The sequence below is a fragment of the Gymnoscopelus braueri genome (genome assembly GCF_963280865.1).
Source record: "Gymnoscopelus braueri genome assembly, chromosome: 7".
Taxonomy (NCBI): domain Eukaryota; kingdom Metazoa; phylum Chordata; class Actinopteri; order Myctophiformes; family Myctophidae; genus Gymnoscopelus; species Gymnoscopelus braueri.
The window spans coordinates 44,414,372-44,438,940 of record NC_137608.1 but is presented as its reverse complement, the minus strand read 5'-3'; the positions used below and the strand labels follow the sequence as shown (position 1 = coordinate 44,438,940).

Genomic DNA, 24,569 nt, shown 5'->3' with positions numbered 1-24,569 from the left:
TACATATAATTGACCCATCGGTGGTTTGAGAACCACCGATATTATAGTGTTTCAGAAAACTATTAGGATTTAGGGCCACATCTATTAGTGATGAGTGTGATGGTCAGTCGGGGTATGAAGCCATTATTGGGAAAATCACATTGAAATCTTTTTAACAGTGTTATTTATACAGATTCCCCCCCAGACATTCTCTAAACCCCATGACCACAGTGTTGGATCATGACACTCTACTTGACGTATTAATTGCCATACAAATAATTGCGATTAACTATTTAAATTGTGTTTTTGGCACTGAACATATAAATAAAAAGTTGTTTTGTGAACAAAAACTGCACAGGGCAGGCATGACAAATAACGTAAAAAAAATAAAATAGAAATGGCCGATCTACAAGCTCACAATGTGTTTCGCATTGCAGATTTTTGGGGAATGTTTTTAATTTGATGTAATAATTATGACAGGCCTACACAGTGTTACAGCACAGCTGTTTCTATGTGGTAAGAGGAGGCTTGATTAGCCCTCCTTTTAACCCATTCAATCCAGGAACTAAATCCAAAACAGTTTTCTAAAAAACTTATGTTGCTACAATATCAGTGGTTCTCAAACTTTTTCATGTCAAGGTCAAGGACCCCCAAAATTATATGTATTTGGTCGCGGACCCCCCATCTAAAAATATTTTGTTCCAGGGACCCCCAGAAGCAAAGATTTGAGTTACAAATGTTTGCTTTAAAAAATATATATATATATTCAAAGATTTGCACACATTTTCATGATAAAAAAAAAATAGCAGATCTACAAGTTCATAGCGCTATGAGCTTGTGCATCTGCTATTTTTGAATAGCCAAAGTAATAAAATAATGGCAATAGCTCAAATCTAAAATGACACGGATGCGTTCCCGGATTGAATGGGTTAACATCTGTGTTGATCATCTATTGACAAACAGCCGTGTTCATTAACCCTTTACAACTCCTTCAGGTCCGGCCGTTTCAGGGTCAAGGACAGGAAATGCATTGCCGGCCAGTGGTGTAAAGTAACTAAAGTACTGTACTTTAAGTACAATGTTGAGGTATTTTTACTTTCTTCAGTATTTACACTACATCTCAGAGGAAAATATTGTACTTTTATTCCATTCTATATGAAAACTTTAGTTACTAGTTACTTTGTAGATTTTTGATCATCATTACAAAACACACGAACCACTTCAGCCGTAAGTATATTTCGGCCTTTTGAAAATAGCAGATCTACAAGCTCACAATGCGTCGCATCTTGTGAGCTTGTGGATCGGCTGTTTTCAAAAAGATTTTTTAATACATTTTGAACTTGCGTAAATGGGACAACGAGTGAGCTACTTCTACTTCTGGTACTTTTAAGTATATTTTGATACCAATACTTTTACTCGAGTACATTTTTAATACAGGACTTCCACTCGTAATGACATGAGTATATCTACATTGCAGTATTGATACTTTTACTCAAGTAAAAACATGCAATTACTTCTTCCATCACTGATTGCCGCTGTACTCAGCGGTGTTGTGCCTTAATGGTAGACCAGCGTGTTTAATACGACTGACCGACACTTGATTTAAAAGTAGAGCAGGAACAAACAGACAAAACAACAACAAAGAAAAACGACTTTACAAGCTCAATATGGGCCAATTAGTCTGGCCCGATCTGGGCCAATTAGTTAGCACTAACATGGCCGTAGTGACTATGAAAAACGAGGTAAGTCTCTTCACCCCATTAAATCCCGGAACGCATCTGTCATTTTTAGATTTCTTTGGCTATTCAAAAATAGCAGATATACAAGCTCATAGCGCTGTAGATCTGCTATTTTTTTGAAAAATCGTTAAAATGTGTGCAAATCTTTGAATATATATTTTTTAAAGCGAACATTTGTAAAAAAATATGTTGTTCCGGGGACCTCCAGAAGCAAAGATTTGAGTTACAAATGTTCGCTTTGAAAAATATATATATTCAAAGATTTGCACAAATGTTCAAGATTTTTCAAAAATAGCAGATCTACAAGCTCATAGCGCGGCACCAAGTGCCGCGCTATGAGCTTGTAGATCTGCTATTTTTGAGTAGCCAAAGTATAAAATATTTTAGAGAGTGTACAAATAATGGTTATAGAGAGTGTACAAATGGAACCAAATGGACCCCGAGTTACAGCCCTGTAAGGGTCCATTCGGAAGCCCCTCAAAGAACCCTCTGAGGGTCCGTGGACCGCACTTTGAGAACCCCACTGCTCTAAAACATTCACTGTCAAAATTCCGAGTGTAAACTCCGTTTTTAGGGTCCATTTGGTTCCATTTGTACACGCTCCGAGTTAACACATGGACAAATGAACACTGAGGATTTTTGACTGTGTTGGGAAGGCCCAGCTAGCATCCATTCTCGAGGACCACATTTTCTCTGGGAGTGTTTACCCTGGAATGCCTGCGGGATGGCGTGTCACCCCAGAAAAAAGCGACACTTTTGACTCATGTCACGTGTCTGATGTGTGGGGACGCTAATTAAAACCGAAAAAAGGGCTGCTTATAGAGGGCCCTGTCCCGTATCTGTCATTCTTTTGTCCCCGCTACCGTCTCGTCGTGTCCATCTGTCCTTTCGCTCCGACCAAAAGTATTCTGAGAAATCGCCCTGGCCAAGAACATCCCTTGACATGTCCAAGGACAAGTTATCATTAGTCAGCCAAGACTGTTTGAACAGACTGCCCACGCACACGCGCGCGCACACGCGCACACACACACACACACACACACACACACACTCACGCAGACGGACAAAGAATAGCCACAACCTCCAGTCCACATGGAGCCGTTCCTTTGAGGACTAAAAAACAGGAGGATTGAAGGTTTACGGAAAGGGAAAGGGAGTATTTATCTGGTCCCTGGGGGGGGGGGGGGGAGGAGAAATTCCTTTTACTGCTTCGCCCAGCAGATGGCTGCTGCTCAGATGGCTCAGACGAGTGTACAAATGGCGGGGGGGGGGGCATCTTCCGACATGTAGACTGGGGCAAGAAGAGAATCCAACCGGCAACCTTTCCGATTCCCAGAAGGCCTGTTCTACCCACTTTCCTGGGTTTTAACCCATTAAGACCCTAATAGTCAGGGGATATTAGCAGACAGATTTCAAATCTTGGAATAAATTCCTTACCAAAAAAAATCTTCACCAATGTGTTTGTAAAGGTGTCTAGTAACACATCTCACAAAGACTGAAATTCAGTTTCCCTAGGAGAATGTTTGACAGCTGCTGAAAGTTGGGGTACCCACCATTTCCATGCATTTCCATGCAGGGCAAAAAATATATAATTTTAATTCTGTTTTAAGTAGCATGTGAGGGGTCAAACTAGGGTGTTTGTATGATTCTGAATCCATTGCAAGCATTTGTTTTGCACCAAAACCACTCCTTGGGCTAAAAACGGCCATAGCCATCCTTGTCCAGGTATACTTTTTGTGTAAAAAGCCCATTGAGATTGGGCTGTTTTTAGCCCAAGGAGTGGTTTTGGTGCAAAACAAATGCTTGCAATGGATTCAGAATCATAAAAACACCCTAGTTTGACCCCTCACATGCTACTTAAAACAGAATTAAAATTAGATTGTTTTTGCCCTGCATGGAAATGCAGGGAAATGGTGGGTACCCCAACTTTCAGCAGCTGTCAAAAATTCTCCTAGGGAAACTGAATTTCAGTCTTTGTGAGATGTGTTACTAGACACCTTTACAAACACATTGGTGAAGATTTTTTTTGGTAAGGAATTTATTCCAAGATTGGAAATCTTTCTGCTAATATCCCCTGACTATAAGGCTGCTGATTCTACAAAAAGGTCTTCTGAAATCCTAACCGTTTTCTGAAAAACGTAATGTCGCTTTATCAGCGGTGCTCCAACTTTTTCATGTCAAGGACCCCCCAAAATTATATGTATTTGGCCGCGGACCCCCATCTCAAAATATTTTGTTCCAGTAGCAAAGATTTGAGATACAAATGTTCGCTTTAAACAATATACATTCAAAGTTTTGCAAAAATGTTCATGATTTTTTTTTAAATAGCAGATCTGCAAGCTCGTAGCGCGGCACTCGGTGCCGCGCTACGAGCTTGTAGATCTGCTATTTTTTAATAGTCCAAAGTGTAAAAATATATATTTTTTTGTTTTTAGCTCAAATCTAAAAAAAAATGACACAGATGCGTTCCAGGTCTTAATAGGTTAACGGGGCCAACACACAAAAACACACGAGAGAGGAACTTACGGGGGAAAACGTACAAGAAGTTGAACAAACCAAACCAGGGCTGTGTCGACAGCCCCGGTAATGACGATCACTCAGCGAGTGGCAAAAAAGGGTTTTGATCAGCGCCGCCACAGCATTTGTCATTTCCTTCATATCCGCCCGCAAAACCCCGTAAACATCACATTCAAAGAGTCAGGCCCGTTCCTCCATCCTGTGTGTGTGTGTGTGTGTGTGTGTGTGTGTGTGTGTGTGTGTGTGTGTGTGTGTGTGTGTGTGTGTGTGTGTGTGTGTGTGTGTGTGTGTGTGTGTGTGTGTGTGTAGCACATGAGTCATCCCCTGGCATTCCGCTCTGACACAAATATGCGCGAGGAGAGATAAAAGATGAGTAGATGGGTGGCACAGGGATGCAATATGGTTATATCAATGGCCTGCGGTTAATTGCCATGACCTTTTTTTCATATACGCCTCGCATCGAAATGAGTGGCGCGGGGTGGGGAGAGGGGGAGGGGGGCAGCCAGGGGAGTGCGTGTGTGTGTGTGTGTGTGTGTGTGAGTGTGTAATCTTCATGGTAGGAGAATGATTAACCCATTAAAAGCCTGAGGTTTCCGATTCTACAAATGTCTTTTCTAAATCCTAAACGGGTTTCTGAAAATCGTCTGTTTCTAAATATCAGTGGTGGTCAAACTTTTTCATGTCAAGGACCCTCCAAAATGATAATGTATTTGGCCGCCGGTCCCCCATCTCAAAATATTTTGTTCCAGGGACCCCGCGGAAGCAACACTTTTTTCAAGATTTTTCAAAAATAGCAGATCTACAAGCTGAGCTTGTATATCTGCTATTTTTGAATAGCCAACATATATGAAACAACGGTTAAAATTGAAAATGACACGGATGCGTTCCAGGTCTGAGGGGGTTAAAGCACGTGAACCCACTCCGCTTTAAAGTCAAACACAGCAGCGCGTCCACGGCAAACTCCTACCTGCGGTGAATCAAATGGCCGTGAACGTACAGTACAGTATGGATCCTCATCTAACGTGAATCGATCTTCTGCCTTTCTTAAGCCCCGGTTATGTGGCGGACGGTCCGCATCGGAAAAATACGAGCATACGGCGTCATGCTGTGAGCAGCGAGCGCCGTTAGATCGGCTATTTCCTTCATCTCAAACTAAGCATCAAGTCCTCCTGCAGGTTGCTGCCAAGTAATAATAATGTATTCATCATAAATGACTACAATCATGTACTTTCCACAGTCATTACGGACTTAACCCATTAAGACCTGAGGCCGATAAAAAAAAAAAAAATCTAAATCCTAACGCATTAAAAAATATATATATTCAATGATTTGCACAAATTTTCACGATTTTACAAAAATAGCAGATCTACAAGCTCGTAGCGCGGCACTGTATATCTGCTATTTTTGAATAGCCAAAGAAATCTTAAAATGACAAAAAAGCTCCCCGGTCTTAATGGGTTAAGAGCGTCTTCATTCAAATCACACTTCTCTCACAGTATCGTAATTCACTAGATCACGGTTTCTATTAAATAATGACTCTTTAGAGCTCGATATTCTTTAGCTGCATGAAAATAGCCGATCTACAAGCTCACGAAACACGTCACACTGCAACTGTAAAATGACTGTTAAGGGTTTGTAGAGCTGCTATTTTCAAATATCCAACGTATACAGGTTTGAAGTGCCTAAACTGATTTTGATACTATAATTAACTAATTTAGCTGGGGACCCCCTGCAACCTCACCCAAGGACCCCCCGGAAGGGAGGGGGGGGGGGGTCCCCTTACCCAGCTTTGAGAACCATTGAACTAGGTTCTATGAGCCCACATGACCGTTTTACACCAGAGCCAAGGAAGTTCTTCTTTTTACAACCAGACAACAAAGACCGTGCCGTGCGCCATTATTGCCCCGACTTCAACTCCAGCCCAGGATGCCCAAGTTAAAAAGGCCGACCTCTGCGTGAACTCCCAAATAAATAAAAGCGGCAGGCATGTTTACTGCTCATTTAACATCAAAGGGACACATACCATACCATGAGGAAGAGAGAGAGAGAGAGAGAGGAGAACACACAGCAGTCACAGGCATGCAAATAACCTTTGGAGAGCTGCATCAACAACCGTGTTCTGTGTTGCAGTGCAATCTAAACAAGAGAGATACTTTCCTTACAGTGTGTGTGTGTGTGTGTGTGTGTGTGTGTGTGTGTGTGTGTGTGTGTGTGTGTGTGTGTGTGTGTGTGTGTGTGTGTGTGTGTGTGTGTGTGTGTGTGTGTGTGTGTGTGTGTGTGTGTGTGTGTCTCCAAACTGTCATGGGAGCTGTCAATGAATTATCAGTCTGATGATCTTAGCGGCCTTTTGAAAGGCTTCAGAGTCATGCTTGGCCCAACACACATTAAGAACATGCACGCAAACAAAAACACACATTTAGAACAAAACTATTCTCAAATGTTCTCAATGCACGCAAACTAGCCCACACGTCACACACACACACATATATTAGAACATGCACGCAAACAAAAACACACAAAAACACACATTAGAACAAAACTATTCTCAAACGTTCTCAATGCACGCAAACTAGCCCACACACACACACATTAGAACATGCACGCAAAACAAAAATACACATACATTAGAACAGAATCATTCTCAATGTTCTCAATGCACGCAAACAAACCCACACACACACACACATTCGATTTAGAACATGCACGCAAACCCACCCAGTGGCCACACACACTCATTAGAACATGCATGCAAACACACACACACTCATTAGAACATGCATGCAAACAAACAAACATATACACACACACACACACATTAGAACATGTACAAACCAACACACACAAGAACAAGCACACCCTCAAACCCACGTACACAAGAACATGCACAAAAAGTTAAACCCACACACACACACACACACACACACACATTAGAACATGCGCGCAAACAAACCCACACACACACACACTAGAACATGCGCGCAAACAAACCCACACACACACAAGAACATGCACACCATCAAACCCACACATAGCCTACATTTGAACATGCATGCAACCCCCCCCCCCCCCCCTCACTCACACACACACACACATTAGAACATGCACGCAAACAAAACCACACACACACACACACACACACACACACACACTGTATAAACTTTACAAAGAACAGAGTCGACTCTGTTCCACCTGTTGTGTACTTTAGAAAACGCCCAGCAGTGGATTAACCTATCTATCAGATAAGAGAAAAAAAAGAGGAAAAAAAGAGAAAAGACCCCCCCCCCCCCCCCCCGATTCTCAATCAAAAACCTATGAATAAATAAATAATAACATTATGGAGAACAACAGAGCAAACAGGACGTGACCTTAATCACAGCCTGGTAGCTAGAAGTGAGAGCTTTGCTTCCAGCCAGTGTTGCCATGTCCGCTTATTATAAGCGACTTTGGGCTTGTTTTTCTGTAAAGCTGCTTGTTTTTTTTGGGGCTCATTTCTAAAGTGTAGTTGCTTATCTGGGCTTGTTTAAACCAGTGGTTCTCCCAACATGTGAAGGACCCCCCAAATTGATATGTATTTGTCTGCGTATCCCCATCTGAAAACATGTTGTGCCCATGGGACACCCGTACCACATTTGTGCCGTTAAGATGTTTCAAAAACATCTCAAATGTCACTTTTTTTCCCGCAAGATGTTTTTGAAAATAGTAGATCTACAAGCAAAGGGCTTGTAGATCAACTATTTGAAAATAGCCGATGTGTCTGGGTTTAAAGTGCTCACGTGGGCCTAATAGTCGCTTCTTTTGGGCTGGTGTTTTCAATTCATAGGCCCGGTTTGCTTATTTCTCTCGCAAAAAAAATAATCCGGCAACGCGGCTTCCAAGCTCGCCGGGGTGGAAACAAACCTTCAAACCCAAAGTGTTTTTATTTTCTCACCCTCCTTGAAGCTGGAGGCAGCACGCACACGCACACACACACACACACACACACACACACACACACACACACACACACACACACACACACACACACACACACACACACACACACACACACAGGGAACACCTCCACCTTTATTTGTACGCTGGAGCGGATTTAGCCCCGGAGGGCCTCGCAATTACATCATCGTTCACAGTCAGTGTTGCAGCAGTGCTCTGGCTGCCGCGCATATCAGGGGCCGGCATTACTCAGAGGAACCCTTTGAAGAGTTTGGCCCGGCCCTCTCTCCCTCCCTCCCTCCCTCCCTCCCTCCCTTCACCTCTCCACCCCCCTCCCTCCCTCCCCTCCCACCCTCCAGCTTCGGCGAAAGCCTTTGATGTTCAGCGCTATGTTGCAGCGCTAGAGCGCCGCGGCCTCTCCAGGCCTTGCCTTGCCTTGCCTGATCCTATCTGTTGAGAGAGAGAGAGAGAGAGAGAGAGAGAGAGAGAGAGAGAGAGAGAGAGAGAGAGAGAGAGAGAGAGCGGTACACACACATTCATGTGGTTTACACACCCGCAGCCAGAGACTCCGGCAGCTATTCACTTCACTAGCCCGGCCAACACACACACACACACACACACACACACACACACACACACAAGCACACACAGGCCCCTCCCTGTTCAGGGTCCAGGGGCTGCATGAGAGGGGGAGGGGGGGGCGGCGGCGGCAGCATGGCCCCGGGGGGCTGCCTGGCCTGGCCTGGCCTGGCCTGGCCTGGCTTGGCTTGGCTTGGCTTGGTTTGCCTGCCAGGGTCTGGGGGGGTTAAAGGCAGCAGGAATACAAGAGGGTGTATCGTCGCTGTCAGACAGAAACCTCTTATCTCCATATTTAAACTTTTTGTAAATTAACGCTCTACTTTATCATACTACAGTGTCTTCCCAAAAAAAAGCATCAAAAGTAGCAGATCTACAAGCTTAAAACGCGGCGCGAAGCGACGCGTTTTAAGCTTGTAGATCTGCTACTTTTGCTAATTTGAATCCTGAAAAGTAACAGATAACGATATCAAAGCAAGCTTCTATGAAGTGGTTCTCAAAACGTTCTTCATGTCAAGGACCCCCGAAATTGATTATGCCGTATTTGGCCGCGGACCCCCCTGTTTGAGAAGATATTTCAAACAGGGACCTTGACTTTGACTGTTCTAGCGCCACGGCGCGGGTATGCTAACACATTGGTTCTCAAAGTGGGGGTTCCCAGGGGTCCTTGGCGGGGTACAAGGGGGTCCCAAGCTAAATAAGTTAATACAGCGTCATTCACAATCATTTTAACCACTTTAACCATTAGTGTATACATTGGCTATTCAAAAATAGCAGATATACAAGTTCATAGCGCAGCACCGAGCGCCACGCTATGAGCTTGTAGATCTGCTATTTTTCTTTTCATCATGAAAATTTGCGCACATCTTTGAATACATATATATATGTATTTTTTTTTAAAGCCAACATTTGTGACTCAAATCTTTGCTTCTGGGGGTCCCTGGAACAAAAATGTTTTTCAGAGGGGGGTCCGCGGCCAAAATACATGGGGGGGTCCTTGACATGAAAAAGTTGGAGAACCACTGTGCTAACAAACACGGCGGCGGCGTGGCACGCGGTGGAACCTTGAGAGAGGAAAAGGCCGGGGCCACATGGTAGAGCCGCTGGGACTGTGTAAGAGTCGCGTCAAAAAGTCGAGTCTAAACATGTGCTTGTGTGTGGGTTCACACAGCTAGCTGCTCTTATTAGATCTATACATGTGTGTGTGTGTGTGTGGGTTCACACAGCTAGCTGCTCTTATTAGATCTATACATGTGTGTGTGTGGGTTCACACAGCTAGCTGCTCTTATTAGACCTATACAAAAGGAGGATTGAACTCGTCTCTCACTGCAACTCATCCTACATGAAAACGTGCCATCCTGCCAAATAATAAATACAGTTTTTTACAAACTCTTGACGGGATATCTGGTCTCTGTCGGGTGGAAACCTCGTATCATGTCCAAAAAACTGTGACTTTGCAGGATTGAAGTATTTAAAAAAAACAGCATAAAGGTCCTTACACACCGGGGGCGATTTTTTCATGCGAATAGTACTTTTTTTTTTTCACGTATAAAGTCAATGCAAGCTTCCACGTCAGTTTCGGAGCGAAAAGCGTCTTTCATTTATTCGGAGTCCGAATTTTGCGTATATTCGCATAATCGCCGGTGTGTAATGACCTTAAGTAGCAGATCACCAAGTTTGTGTTTTTGAGTGACGCCGTTAGTACGATCGAGTACAAACATTTACGATGTTACGATGGGGTATTCATTTAGGGAAAATAAAAATATAAAAACACAAAACTTAAGACTATAGAGATTGGATATTTTCAAGTCCAACAGTGACACTGTATTCCTTAAATAAACATGATTTGTCCCCGATGGCGCTAATATCCACGATGCAGGAGCACAACAACAACAACACGACAAGAGGAAAGACGATTATTATTCTTTTTTTGTCTTCCTTTCCTTTTCTAAAACTAGGACACATCCTCCATTCCCTTGGAAGGAGCGTATAGAGTAGAGTAGAGGCGTAGGTGATTTATCCTCAGTGTGTACCCAGGGGAACTATGTGGCACCGTGCCAGAGGAGGAGGGGACTAGAAAACATGAAGCGCAAGCAGCTAGAGAGATAACCTAGTCTGTTGTCTTCTGACCGACCGAGCCCAATCCATCATTTACCTCTGGCCCCATTGTGTTATAGTCAGAGCGAGCGCCGTTTCACCTAGCGGTGGGGCGGGGGGGATATATCCCTTTCCTATACGTAAAAAATATCAAATACAATATTTCAAAAGATTTGAAAATGTTTAAACAAAAAAAAAACGACTTTTTTCAAAAACAATTCAAAAGTATATCATGAATAAAAATGTAAAAATCCAATCATTAACATAAAGAAATAGCCGATCCACAATCTCGCAACTGGGCAAAAACATCTAATGTCTCTTTTGGGTCTTGACCACTGACTTTGAGCATGGTTTCCCAATCAGTGGGTCAGGGAGTGTGGGACCCATCCTTGGGTTTTTTACGTTTCCTACATTTAAGCAAATATAAATATATATATATATTATTTCCAAAGATTTAAGAAAGTTAAAACAAACTAAATTGCTACTTTTCATCAATTAAAAACAATTCCAACATTTTTCAGATTCATTTCATAAATAAAATGGGGGGGAAAAATCTAATCTAATTTCATTTTCTTTTCTTTTTTTTAAGTTTAAGAAGTAATTTGGGTCTTGAGCTATAAAAGGTTTGGGAACCAACTGTGTTAAGAGCTTGATATATCTGGCTCACTACTGGAACCACTACCCACCAAGAAGTCCTCAGATAGTTTCTACTTAAGTAAAAGTATCAATATACCAATGTAGAAATACTCATAAAAGTCCTGGATTCATTTTTTTTTTTTACTCAAATCTTTGCTTCTGTTAGGTCCATGGGAGGAGGTGCATGTGAACGTGGGGGTGCAGGGGGGGGGGGGGTTTCCTCCACCCCGATCTGAGTTGTCCCCATCTGGCACCCCTGTAAATGACCCTTTGCCACGGTTGCGTGGGAATCCATTAGAGGAAACAATAGGGGGGGGGGGGGGTGGAAGGGATTTTGACAGAGGGTCTGTCAGGTTCTGTAGCAGGTTCAGAGTAACATTAACTATCGTTGCTGTCGGGAAGAAACCTCCATTCTCCATATTACAACTTTTTGTGTTAGCCTACTTGATCATGCTACGCAGCTACTGCGTCACTCAAAAGCATCAAAAGCAGCAGATCTACAAGCTCGAAACGCGGCGCGAAGCGACGCGTTTCGAGCTTGTAGATCTGCTGCTTTTGATGCAGCAGATTTTGAATCAAATTCAAAATCTGCTGCTTTTGAATTTGAATCCTGAAAAGTAATTTTTTTTTGGTCATGTGAGGGTTTTCACCCCGACAGAGCTTGTAGATCTAGAGGTTGTCGTTTTCAAAGTGTTACGTGGTTGTGTTGGGTCGAGGAACGTCATGAAAAAAAAAATCACAATAACGGGAACCTGAATAACAATGACCCGATACAAACGGCTTACGAATGGCTGCGAGGGAGCAAATGAGCATAAATCATTGGACAGGTGGGACAAGTGCTCTGATTCTGTCAGAGGTTCTCAGTGTGGGGTCTCCCAGGGGTCCTTGGGGGGGAGGGGGGGGTCCCTGGCAAAAGCAGTTAATACAGAATTACAGTGATTTATCACTTTATCCACTTCTATGTTGGCTATTCAGAAATATCAGATCTTGACATGGAAGACGTTTGAGAAGCACTGCTCTGGTTACATTCGCGGTGCACGTTAGCGGTGCACGTTTAGATACATTGTTAAGGCGATGATAAAGGTTTTTTTCAGACACATATGAGGGTTGATAATTATGTAATGATGTACACAAAAGAGGGGACTTTGAGCCCTGTGTTCTTGAACTTGGTGAGTGGGACAGATCTCTGATAAGACCTCTCCTTTGATGAAAGCATGAGTAAACCAGAGTGTGTGTGTGTGTGCGTGCGTGCGTGTGCGTATGTGTGTGTGTTATACTTGTGACGGCCTTTATGTCGTAGTAGAATAGTAGAATTTGAGAAACAGACATTGTTTGTGAGGACAATTTTCTTGGTCCTCGCGAGAGAAACGGTTGTTTTTATGGTTAAAAGTAAGATTTTACAGAAATATATAGGCTTACAAATTAGGAAAAGATTCAGAATGGAGTTCGGATTACGATTAGAGCCATGTAGAGCATTGGTTCTCAAAATAGGGTGCCGGGTACCCCCAGGGGTCCTTGGAAGCGTTCCACGTGGGGTCCCCGGCAAAATGTGTTAGCGTGGCTATTCAAAAAATAGCAGCGCGGCACGAAGTGACGCACTGCGAGCTTGTACATCTGCTATTTTTGAACATTTCCGATTTTTTTTAACTCTTTAAGACCGGAAACGCATCTGTGTGTCATTTTAAGATTTCTTTGGGCTATTCAAAAATAGCAGATATACAAGCTCATAGCGCGGCACCGAGTGCCGCGCTATGAGCTTGTAGATCTGCTATTTATTTATTTGTAAGTGAAAACGTTTTCAAATCTTTGAATGTATTTTTTCAAAAAACTAAAAGAAGTCATTTTGAATTTTAGCCGATCTACTATCTGTAGGTTTGTGTGTGTGTGCGTGTGCCGTGTGCGTGTGTGTGTGCGCGCATGCGTGCGTTATATGCATGTGCAAGATACAAAGGGGGCAAGCAGGAAAAAGTATACTGGAATGCATATATAGGCCTATATATCTCTGGCAGAAACAAGGAAAAGCCAGGAAGTGGCAGACAGTCAGTGCACAGGAAAAGGGGGGGAACTGGACTAGCACACTGCTACCTACTCTAGTCTGTCTATTGGCCTAAAGAATAGGTAACAAAAGGGGGCTGGCGTTGTGTGGCCTTCCACAGTTAGTCAGCACATTCCTGACTGACAACAAAGCATGCCTCTGCCTGGATGAGCCAATGTGAGCATTGTCATGTCATAACCCTCTCGCCCCCTTGGGGCTTTGTTTTTCCCGACCTTCTGTGTCCGTGGATAGAACTGTGGGTTGAGGAGGATGGACTGGAACCTTTCATCACTTCTTCATCAAATATAGATGGGCTTTTTTCCCCCCCTGAATGTGAAGAAGAAGAAAAGGAGAGAAAAAAAAACTAAAAACGCCCCGGGCCGATATATCATCTGACTCCTTTTGAAAAACAACATGTTTCAGAAAAACAAACACACACACACACACACACACTCCGTGTCAAAGAAGCGTTGTGTTTGCTACTGTCACACCAACGCATCACACAGAACGTCATCCACACGTGGCTCAGCAGCACATACAGTAGGTAAGCACTAAGCACAGCCTCAGGCCAAAAGGACGCATAAACATTTACACTGAGGCAATTCTTAAAAAAAGTTTTCTAACTCGTAACAGTTTTTTTTGAAAAAAATATAAAAAAAAGATTTTTCAAGATTTTTCAAAAATAGCAGATCTACAAGCTCATAGCGCGACACTCGGTGCCGCGCTATGAGCTTGTATATCTGCTATTTTTGAATAGCCAAAGAAATCTAAAAGTGACACAGATGCGTTCCCAGGTCTTAATGGGTGAATGAGACCTTCATACAAAATGAGCTCCGGACAAACTAATCGATAGCGGTTCAAGCAAGAGAGCAACGCCAGGGGGAGATGGCTGGCTCCCCTGGGATAGACCAGGGACCCCCCCCCCCCCCCGGAGAGAGACCCCCGGTGGCAGTGCCAAGGACGACTGCCCCCCCTAATCTCTCTCAGAGGGATTGTCTGTCTCGACCCCACTCATCCCACTGTAAAGTAACATAGCTACTGTACTGGACCTGATGCCTGATTGATTTATGGTATCAATATATCAACAGCGACTTTAACCCATTAAGACCTGAAGCCGATTCTACAAAATGTCTTCTAAATCCCAACAGTATTCTGAAAAAAAAAAAAGTATTTTTCTATATCAGTGGTGCTTAAACTTTTTCATGTCAAGGACAAATTTATATGTATTTGGCCGCGGACCCCCCCCCCCCGTCTAAGATATTTTGTTCCAGGGACCCCCCAGAAGCAAAGAGTTAAAAATGTTTGCTTGAAAACAAAATACATATTCAAAAAGATTTGCACACATTTTCACGATTTTTCAAAAAGATTGCAGATCTACAAGTTCATAGCGCGGCACTCGGTGCCGCGCTATGAACTTGAGCTATGAATCTTTTGGAAAAAACTTGAAAATAATGCTTTTTTAGCTCAAATCAAAACGTGACACAGAGAAACACAGAGAAACCCACAAAGCAGCCTGTCACAATTATTACATCATCGCCTCGATCGCAATTATTTGAGATAATCGCAATTATTTTGCATAATCATTTCGTTGCTGTCGGGGCAGAAAAACCTCTTATCTCCATATTTGAACTTTGTGGTTTTTTATTGCAAATTAATGCTCTACTTGATCATACTACAGCATCACACAAAAAAAGTAGCAAAAAGTAGCAAATCCACAAGCTTGTAGCTTTTTGAGTTTGTGGATCTGCTACTTTTTGAATTTGAATCCTGAAAAGTAACAGTTTTTTGGACATATGAGGTTTCCACCCGACAGAGACGAATTCCATTCATCTGATCATCTCTATAAATTCATCTGTTAAAATGTCATACATGTTCAAATTTTTTTTTTTGGGCTATTCAAAAATAGCAGATATACAAGCTCGCCGCGCTATGAGCTTGTAGATCTGCTATTTATTTATTTGTACGTGAAAATGTTTTCAAATCTTTGAATGAGTTTGTGGATCTACACACTTCTATAAAGGTTCTGAAAGTATCATTTTAAATATGGTTTATTTGGGCCATAGTACATCACTTATTTTGATTATTGGTACTGGTATCATTATCATGTCATTTCCTTATATATATTCAAGTTATTTGTCATATCTGCCCTTGTTTATGTTCAAAGTTCAATGCCAAAAACATAACGATTAATCGTCATGTAAAATTTGGTGATCGTGACAGGCCTAGCAGAGAGAGCCATATGGGCAGGAAAATAAAACAAGGGACCGGACTGGTTTGTGAGAAAAAGCGTCGGCACATTAAAAGGAAGTTAGGACAGGTGCAAAGGAAGTCCAACAGGAAATGTTGTGTTTGGTTGTTCAACGTTTTTACACGTTCAGAGAGCATGGGGCAATCATTACACCTAAACTGTGCACATGCCAAACATTTAAACACAATTAGCGATTTGGCCCTAATGCATTAGTACTGCGTAGCTTGTTAGGAAAAAAAAGGAATCCTTGAAGTCATTCACATTGCACTGTAGGACGCGTGACAATTTTCGCATCAAAGGACCAGACAGAAAGGGGGGAGGGGGGGGGGGGGGGGGGGATAGAGAAAGAGAGAGAGAAAAACAGTTTAGTCTGTTCTATTCCGAAAAGGGGAGAAACGCAGCCTCAAATTACTTTGGCTGGGACATGAAAGTCTAGCGGGGTGGCGGTTAAAGAGACGATAGCACTTAAAATACAGCTGCGACCGCGAAGCCAATAAATGGGAAAAAAAAGTAGGCGAGCAGTACTTTTAACCTTTTAAACCAGCGTTTTTGTGTACTGCTACTGTTGCTTTGGTGCTGGGAGTGGCCCGGGTCCCTGGTACCTCCCGTCTGGGACCGGCACCATTATGGCCTCTCGGGGTTTCCAGCCTGTGGTGAGAAAGCGCGCTGGATCCCTTCAACCACTAAAGCTCTCATTATAGTCTAAATCCAGCCCGACACAACCTCTGCCAAGCTCCAAGGTAGGAGCTCCAGCAATGAGTCTCATCGTTGTCTCCTCTCTCTCTCTCTCCATTCTAAAATTCCAGAAACAAAACTTGTGTTTACCACTTAAAAGTTAAAACACTATATACACTTCCTTGACTGGGGTCCCCCAGGGGTCTGTACTTGGTCCCCTACTTTTTTCTATCTCCACCGAATCGCTTCGCCCCAAAAATATTTTTCACCTACGATAGGATATTTTCACCTATGATGACATGGTGCCAAGAATAGGGACGGCTAGAGTAGATGTCACTTGTGGCAAAAAAAAAAGGATAGATTTTCAAGCAGGTCATCACAGCAACACAGTATGGGGTATTTGGTGCATGTGTGTGTAGGTGTATGTGTCAGAGGGTGGAGGAGCAGGCTGGTGTTGGGAAAAGGGCTTGGCAGACTATGGCCTCTTTTGTTTTTGTTTTATCATTCAGAGCATTGGTTCTCAAAGTGGGGTCCGGGGACTCCCCCCCAGCAATATGTATACGTTGGCTTTTAACCCATTAAGACCTGGAACTGTGTCATTTTTTGATTTGAGCTAAAAAGCATTATTTTACACTTTGGCTATTCAAAAATAGCAGATATACAAGCTCATAGCGCGGCACCGAGTGCCGCGCTATGAGCTTGTAGATCTGCTATTTTTGAAAAATCGTGAAAATGTGTGCAAATCTTTGAGTAAATATATTTTTAAAGCGAACCGTTTTAACTCAAATCTTTGCTTCTGGGGGGTCCCTGGAACAAAATATTTTGATCGGGGTCCGTGGCCAAATTCATATCATTTTGGGGGTCCTTGACATGAAAAAGATTGAGCACCACTGATATAGAAACATACGTTTTTCAGAAAACTGTTGAGATTTAGGAGACATGTAGAATCGGCTTCAGGTCTCAATGGGTTAAAAAACAGCAGATATACAAGCTCGCTATGAGCCTGAGGATCTGCTATTTTTTTTAAACAATCGTGAACATCTTTGCAAATCTGTGATTATATTTTTTTCAAAGCGAACATTTTTAATTTGAATCTTTGCTTCTGGAGGTGCCTGGCACAAAAGTATTTTTGAGATGACATCACTGTGAGGGTCCTCGACACGAAAACCGTTTGAGAGAACCAACTGACTCAGAGGATGCTCCGGGGTCCCTCCGGAGGAAGTAGGCTAAAAAGCCACACTAGCTCTACTACTCTCTGGGGTTCTGGCCCTGACGGTGCTCTTGGAGTTCCATCTGGTCCCCTCGGTGCCCTCTCTGCCACGTCCCCGCCTTGGCTCCGCTCTGCTCAGCGCGCGCTGACAGCCACGGCACCGCTGGAAATCAGAGGCAGATGTGCGCCCGCCCGTTGCAACGCGATCGCGACTGCTGCTGCTGCTCATCCTCGCTACGGGAAAAGACAATTTGGCGTCGAGAGAGACAAAGGGGGGGGAATGATGATGAGCAGATGCGTTCGCCTCCTCGTCACGGCTGTCCGCAATCAGGGGGAGGTGCGTGCGATGTCAATAACAATAACCTGCACACATCAGCGACAACAGTGTCAGTGTGTGTGTGAGTGTGTGTGTGTGTGAGAGATGTTTCATGATTAGCCTTTAGCAGTGGTGGAAAGTAACTAAGTACATTTACTTAAGTACTGTACTTAAGTACAATTTTGAGGTATTTGTACTTTACTTGAGTATTTCCAATTTCCAATATTTTTTACTTCTACTCCACTACATCTCAGAGGCAAATATTGTACTTTTACTCCACTACAATTATTTGAAAACATTAGTTACTAGTTACTTTGCAGATATAAATTATGATATTATAAAACATACATTAACCACTTTAGCCCTGTTTTATACCTAGGCTATTTGAAAATAGCAGATCTACAAGCTCACAACGCGTCGCACCGCGACGCGTTGTGAGCTTGTAGATCGTCTATTTTCAAATATTTAGTACTTTTACTTTTGGTACTTGAAGTACATTTTGATGCCAATACTTTTGTACTTTTACTCGAGTACATTTTTTATTCTGGACTTTTACTTGTAACAGAGTATTTCTATATTGCAGTATTGGTACTTTTACTTAAGTAAAGAATTTGAGTACTTTTTCCACCACTGGCCTTTAGACTAAAAGGTTAATACTGCATCCCACATAGCCATCCCAGAAACAACATAGAAGAAACAGTGGCTCCTTATGTTGTGAACAGAAGAGAAATCATCATTTACACCTGACACACATCGGGGACGGTGCGGTCATACCATTACGGCGCTGTGTGTCACTCTCTACTTACGTCAACAACACCACCACAGGGACTTGCATGTTGCCGCCGTTTATAAAAAAATCGTCTCCGAGCTACACACACACCAGTATAAATGGCATCATCCAGGCGGGGGCCTCACCACCACACCAGGAAGATGTACTGATGGAATAAGCATGGCGGGACTATCAGGACTAGCCTTCCCATGCTAGCAAGCCTACACGGTTACGGGGTCCACTCGGTTCCATTTGTACACTACTCAGATTGAAATTAACACCATGGGTTTTACTGTGTACTAGGCAACGCGGGTGGAGTGCTCTAAATACACTCTTAAAGATGTCTTAGGGACTGCCAGCTCAACTCCACATAGTTTCGCAGTGTGACAGGATGATTTAAGGAGACATTGATTACTTTGCCATTATGTAGTTAAATTGGAACAATCAGGGCCTGGCTTGAGAAGCCTCGGGTTTGGCAACGTGGGCAGATCCTAGTCATCGCGCTTCTCCCCTTTGCGCAGAGCAAGTAGCAAATTGACTTAATTTATTATTTTTGGCCCTGACCGTGTGTGTGTGCCATTTTTTCGCACTCCTCCTCGGGCAGGGCTGAATGAGCGCTCGCTTCAGGGAATTAAGTCAGGGGTGTGGGAGTGCGCGAGTGGTGACGGTGGTTACCTCTTTGCTCAGGAGCCCTGCCAATCCCCCCCCTAATAAGCCAAGCCCCCCCTTCCCTCTCTCAATATTTCAACCCCTACCTGCTGAGGTCTGGCTACTACTGTACATACGAGGTAAAAGGCAACCCCCTTGGGGTCCTTGTTCAAACAGCAGGAAGAGGTCTACAAGCCCTCGTAAACCTCAGCCAGGCCAAATCAAGGTCTCCGTTCAGTGAATGATAGAATTGTTCGTTGAGGTCGGTGAACGGAGGCTGCAAACCTCAAAAGAAAGAAGTGGAGTTGTTACACAGGGTGCTGTTGGGAGACGGAACCCGCGGGGACCAAGGTGCGAGTTCACATATATACAGTGCAATAGGCTCTATGCACAGCAGACATATTGTGAAGAAATTCACAGGTGTTGCCAATGATACTAATGAAGGCTCTGTTCCATTCGGGTCAAACAGAGTCAGGGTGATGATATCGTGCATATTGGCTCACAACACCAGTGGGTCTAAAATTGGGGTCCAAATGGCCCCTTACGGATGTGTAACTCTGAGAGTGTACAAATGGAACCAAATGGACCCATTACGGGTCCATTTGGTTCCATTTGTACACTCTCAAGAGTTATGGGGGTCGTGGAAATTAAAAAGTCTGAGAACTACTGTGCTACACTAAATGGAACAGAGCCTTCATTAGTATCATTGGTAACACCTGTGAAGGAAGTGATAATATGGCTCAACTGACACAAACACCACGATAACTCCCCCCCCCCGATGAACTAACGCAATGATATTTCACAAACGTGGCTTTGCTAATGGGGGATTTGTTCAACGTTAGGCAAGCTATAGGGCCAGCCGCCTTATCATCCTTCCTCCATTTCAGCTTTCATAAATCTTCCGTAAACACACAGGAAACTCCAGACAGTGTGCCGTGCTGGTCAAACTGTCCCCTCATTATAGCTCGACAAAATATAAGCTGCCTCTGAGTGGTCTGAAGCTATGTTAGCAAAGAAAGCAAACCTAAATAGATGTGGTTTTCAATGTAAAGCCGAGGTCTGACATTTCTTTGTGGTTAGCGTGTGGCGCCAAATGGCCATTGCTATGTATAAACAGGGGCAATTTAGGTACAGAATATCCCCATCTTTGATCCCCACAATCTTCCTCCTTTCAAAATAATAATTGCCTGCATATAAGGGAAACAAAACGTGCATATATCCATCGTAGCAGGTATCATTGTAGTGCAATGTCTGCTCAGGTCATGGCCAGCGTCCGGAGCGGGCCGGTGCCGGAGAACTGCTCGTCCGACCAACTTCACACTCGACACTGCCCTCGTTTGGGTCCTCAGCAATACACCCGTCGAGTGTGAAGTTGATCGGATGAACGGTTCCGAGGATGTCAGAAGCACAGGCAGACGCCGACGTACAGAGACTCCTGGAATGTATAGTTAATTTTGATGTCATGTGTGGCTATTATCTTTCAGGCATTCAATCTTTCAGAGCTGAACTAGATTGGATGCTAGCGTGCGAGGACAGGAATACAAATGCATGGCTGGGGTGTTGTTGACACCATTGAACATGGGAGGTTTATGACTATGCTATTATGCACTTGACATTTTTGGTCATGTGTGCCGGTATGCAAGCTACATGCATCCACCACGGCTGATGTGAGGAGCTATCTTGGATTCCACTTTGTGTATCCACAATATTTGAACCCCCTCCAGGCCAGTCGTCCCTCCAGTGACCGTCACAGCCTGGATAAACACACACTTCAAACGGCCGATGGGGCTGGACACTCGAAACGCTCGTTGGATAATACAGATCTCGTCCTTCAAAGAACTTCTCTATTTTAAGGCGCTCCCCCGCACAGTCCCCATGCATGCCATGATGACAACACAGCTTTGAGGGGGTTAGCAAGGTCCAATCCTACCATCTCCGCCGACAAACAGTGACTCGGAAAGACCGCTTCAGATGTACTTTACACAGAGTTTGCATCCAATCCATCACAAAAGGAAGGATTTGTTGGCCCCTATTAGGCATCCACTCCATAAGCTGGGGGACACGTGAAATAGAGCAGTGGCTCTCAAACTCTTTTGATTTCAAGGACACCCATAACTCTGAGAGTTACAGACCTGTAAAGGATCCGTTTAGAACCCTGAGGGTCCCTGGACCCCACTTTGAGAACCACTGAAATAGAATGCAACACAGTCCCCACTCTATCTCAAACAAGCACTGTGTAGGTCCTGCTATGCACAGGTCTCTTGTGTGAATAGATGGAATTTGTTAGATTGTTACAACTGAAGGTAGTCTAAAAATCACTGGTTCTCAATGTGGGGTTCGGAGACCCCCAGGGATCCCTGAGGGGGCTTCCAGGTGGTCCCCAGCTAAATTATTGCTAGTTAGGAACCAAATGGACCTTTATGGATGTGTGACTTTGAGTGTACAAATGGAACCAAGTGCACCCTTATGGATCCATGTGTACACCCAGAGTACAGTGCAGACTCCCAGAGACTAAATACAAAACAAATCAAATGGGGGGGGGGGGTCTAAAATGCATCAAACTGAAGTCCTATAAATGAAAAAGGTTGATAATCACTGGTGTGAATGATCCAACTTGAAAATGAGCCAGTGTGTAGCTGATGAAGGCTATATGCACAGTAACCGGGCCACAACGCGGTGCATGTCGGCGGGACATGTGCGGTGTGCACGCTGGTACACAGGCAGAGAGAACCAGCACATATTTACAACATTTTATAAATGCATCCGAGGCGAATAATGGGGAGATGTTTTCTACAGAGCCAGGTCACATGATGCAGACAGTAGGCGAACTATTCCAACAAAAAAAAGTATATATGTTTTAACAAAATCATATAGGCTTGCAAAGAGACTGGTTGGTCGCCTGCTGGGATCTTGTGAAACGCGCACATTATTATGCAAAAAAAAAAAAGTTGACCAACTTTTTCAGATGAAGTGCACTTGGAAGTTTTAAAAGGAGAAACAGAAGTTTCCTATCGCATCGCGGTTGCCAGGTCTGAAAAACGGTGTTGTTGTGAAGCGTTCTGATCTGAAGCCCCCCCAGACATCAACAAAACAACCTGCAAGAGCATGTTTCTCCTGCTGAATGAATTCCACAAGATAGAAGCCATCTTGTGACCGCAGTACCATCCTCACACACACACAGCCTAACATACACCCACTACAACTCCGGTCACCCCCACCACCACCCACACCACCCACCACCCCATTGGGGGAAAAGAAAAGTTTGGATCCAGGGTTGATCCAGCCTGGTTCCGTTAAAGGCGCGATGCCCCCCCCCGTTCTGAAGTGTCCCACGGCGGGGATGAAACACACAACAACAGCCCCCTCTTTGACAGTTAGTATTCCACAACAGCCAAAGCAGAGGGAAACTAAAAAAAAAGCAGAGTTGTGTTACATACTTGAACGATCTCCCCCTCCGCGCTGATAGTGGCTCCAGCCTTGGAGAAGCGCCCCTGCAAGCCGGTCGTGTACGTGGTATAATCTCCATTGGGACTGGACTCGAACAGCACCACCTCCACGAACGCCGTATCCTTGGCGAAGACGGTCCCCAGGGACGTGGTGACCACGAAGATCACCAGGACCACGGAGGACGAGTCGGGCAGCAGCGCGCCGCCGCCGCCGCCGACACCGCCGCGATCCGAGGCGCCTCTTCTCCGTGGAATCATCATCTTCTTGCCGGTTGGATCTCCTGCGCCGATCGGAACATAATTATTCCAAAAGGTGGTGGTGGGGTTTGGTTTGGGGTGTCGTTTGTTTTTTTTTATGGCAAAGAAAAGGAAAGGAGGAGGAGGAGAAGAAGAAAAAAACACACGAAATGTTGAAAAATGTTGCCGATGGTGAGCGATCAAGCTGCTGCGTCAAAAGGAGCAGCTCCGTGGAAGTAGCAGAGCCGTGGAAGTCGGGAATATTGTGCAATAAAAAAAAAAAGCAGCGCTGCCTTGTTGGGTTGAAGCGTGTTTATTTCACCACCGCAGCCGCGTCTATTACATTGCTTTGCTAACGCTCTCCTCTCTCTCGCTCTCTCTCTCTCTTTCTTTCTCACTCCCCCCCCGCTACAAAGCGGATCTCCTTTGATCTCCAAACACGTGATTTTTTTTTTTTGGAGATTTTTTCTCTCTCTCTCTCTCTCTCTCTCTCTCTCTCTCTCTCTCTCTCTCTCTCTCTCTCTCTCTGTCTCTGTCTCTCTCTCTCTCTCTCTCTCTCTCTCTCCCAAAAGGGTTATCCCCACCCACCAATCTTTGTGACCCTCTCTCTCCTTTGCACTCCCCACTCTCTCAAGTGCCAGCACTCAGTTAAGGAGGCACGGCCGTTCAGTGTTGCCAGAATGTGCGAGAGAAACCAGCAACCAGGTCAATGAAACCCCTAAGGACTAACCATTGAGTGTCTATCTGTACCGTCCGAGTGGACCCCTAGACCTACCGAAAAAATGCTGTAAATTGTCCCAAAGTGACTGCAAAAGATTGCTTCATACCCTGTATAACATGTTTATAACAACGCAATGTGACATATTAGCTCTGTTTAATACAATGCTGTACCCCTCCTACTTTCCCCAGTTTCTTAAACTGTTTTTATTATATTTTGACACTTGCTTTAGCAATGTAAACATTGACATTTTACAAGCTACTTTGAAATGAAGAAGCAGCTTAGGGCCACTGAGCACTTTTAAACCTATTATGCGTATGCGTCATTTAAACAACACAAATCTCGTATGGGGGTCCCTGGCACAAAATATTTAAACAGCATTACACAACAAGCCCAAAATAAGCAACAACACTTTAAAAACAAGCGACTTTACAGGAAAAACAAGCCCAAAGTCGCTTATAATAAGCGGACATGGCAACCATGAACAGCGTTCTCACTGACTTAACACTGTAAAACCAAACCAAACCATACACTGTGTTAAAGTACGTGTTCATTTGACTCGGAGAGTGTACAAAATGACATTTTTGACACTTTTTAAAGACACTGAGGACTTAAAGCCTACTGTATATACTCAAACCTTAACAGGATACTAATATAATGTGCGAAAATTACTCTTAATTATTCCCTCCCTGATGTTTTGATTCGGGTTAGTTTAATTTGATAGGGTTGCAGTCACGTATTTTTTTGGAGCTATTGTTACCATTAAGTGTGGATCCGTAAAGTCTAGGCTAAT

General features: G+C 43.8%; 1 protein-coding gene across 1 annotated transcript in view; it reads right to left on the bottom strand.

The window, feature by feature from the left end:
- Positions 1-23,471, bottom strand: part of znrf3 (zinc and ring finger 3) — a 123,662-nt gene extending 100,191 nt beyond the window's left edge. The window contains exon 1 of the mRNA XM_080433879.1: positions 22,813-23,471. Within this exon, the coding sequence (XP_080290005.1) occupies positions 22,813-23,082 (270 nt within the window). The 5' untranslated portion in view covers positions 23,083-23,471. The remainder of the gene's footprint in view (positions 1-22,812) is intronic.
- Positions 23,472-24,569: the final 1,098 nt, after the last annotated feature.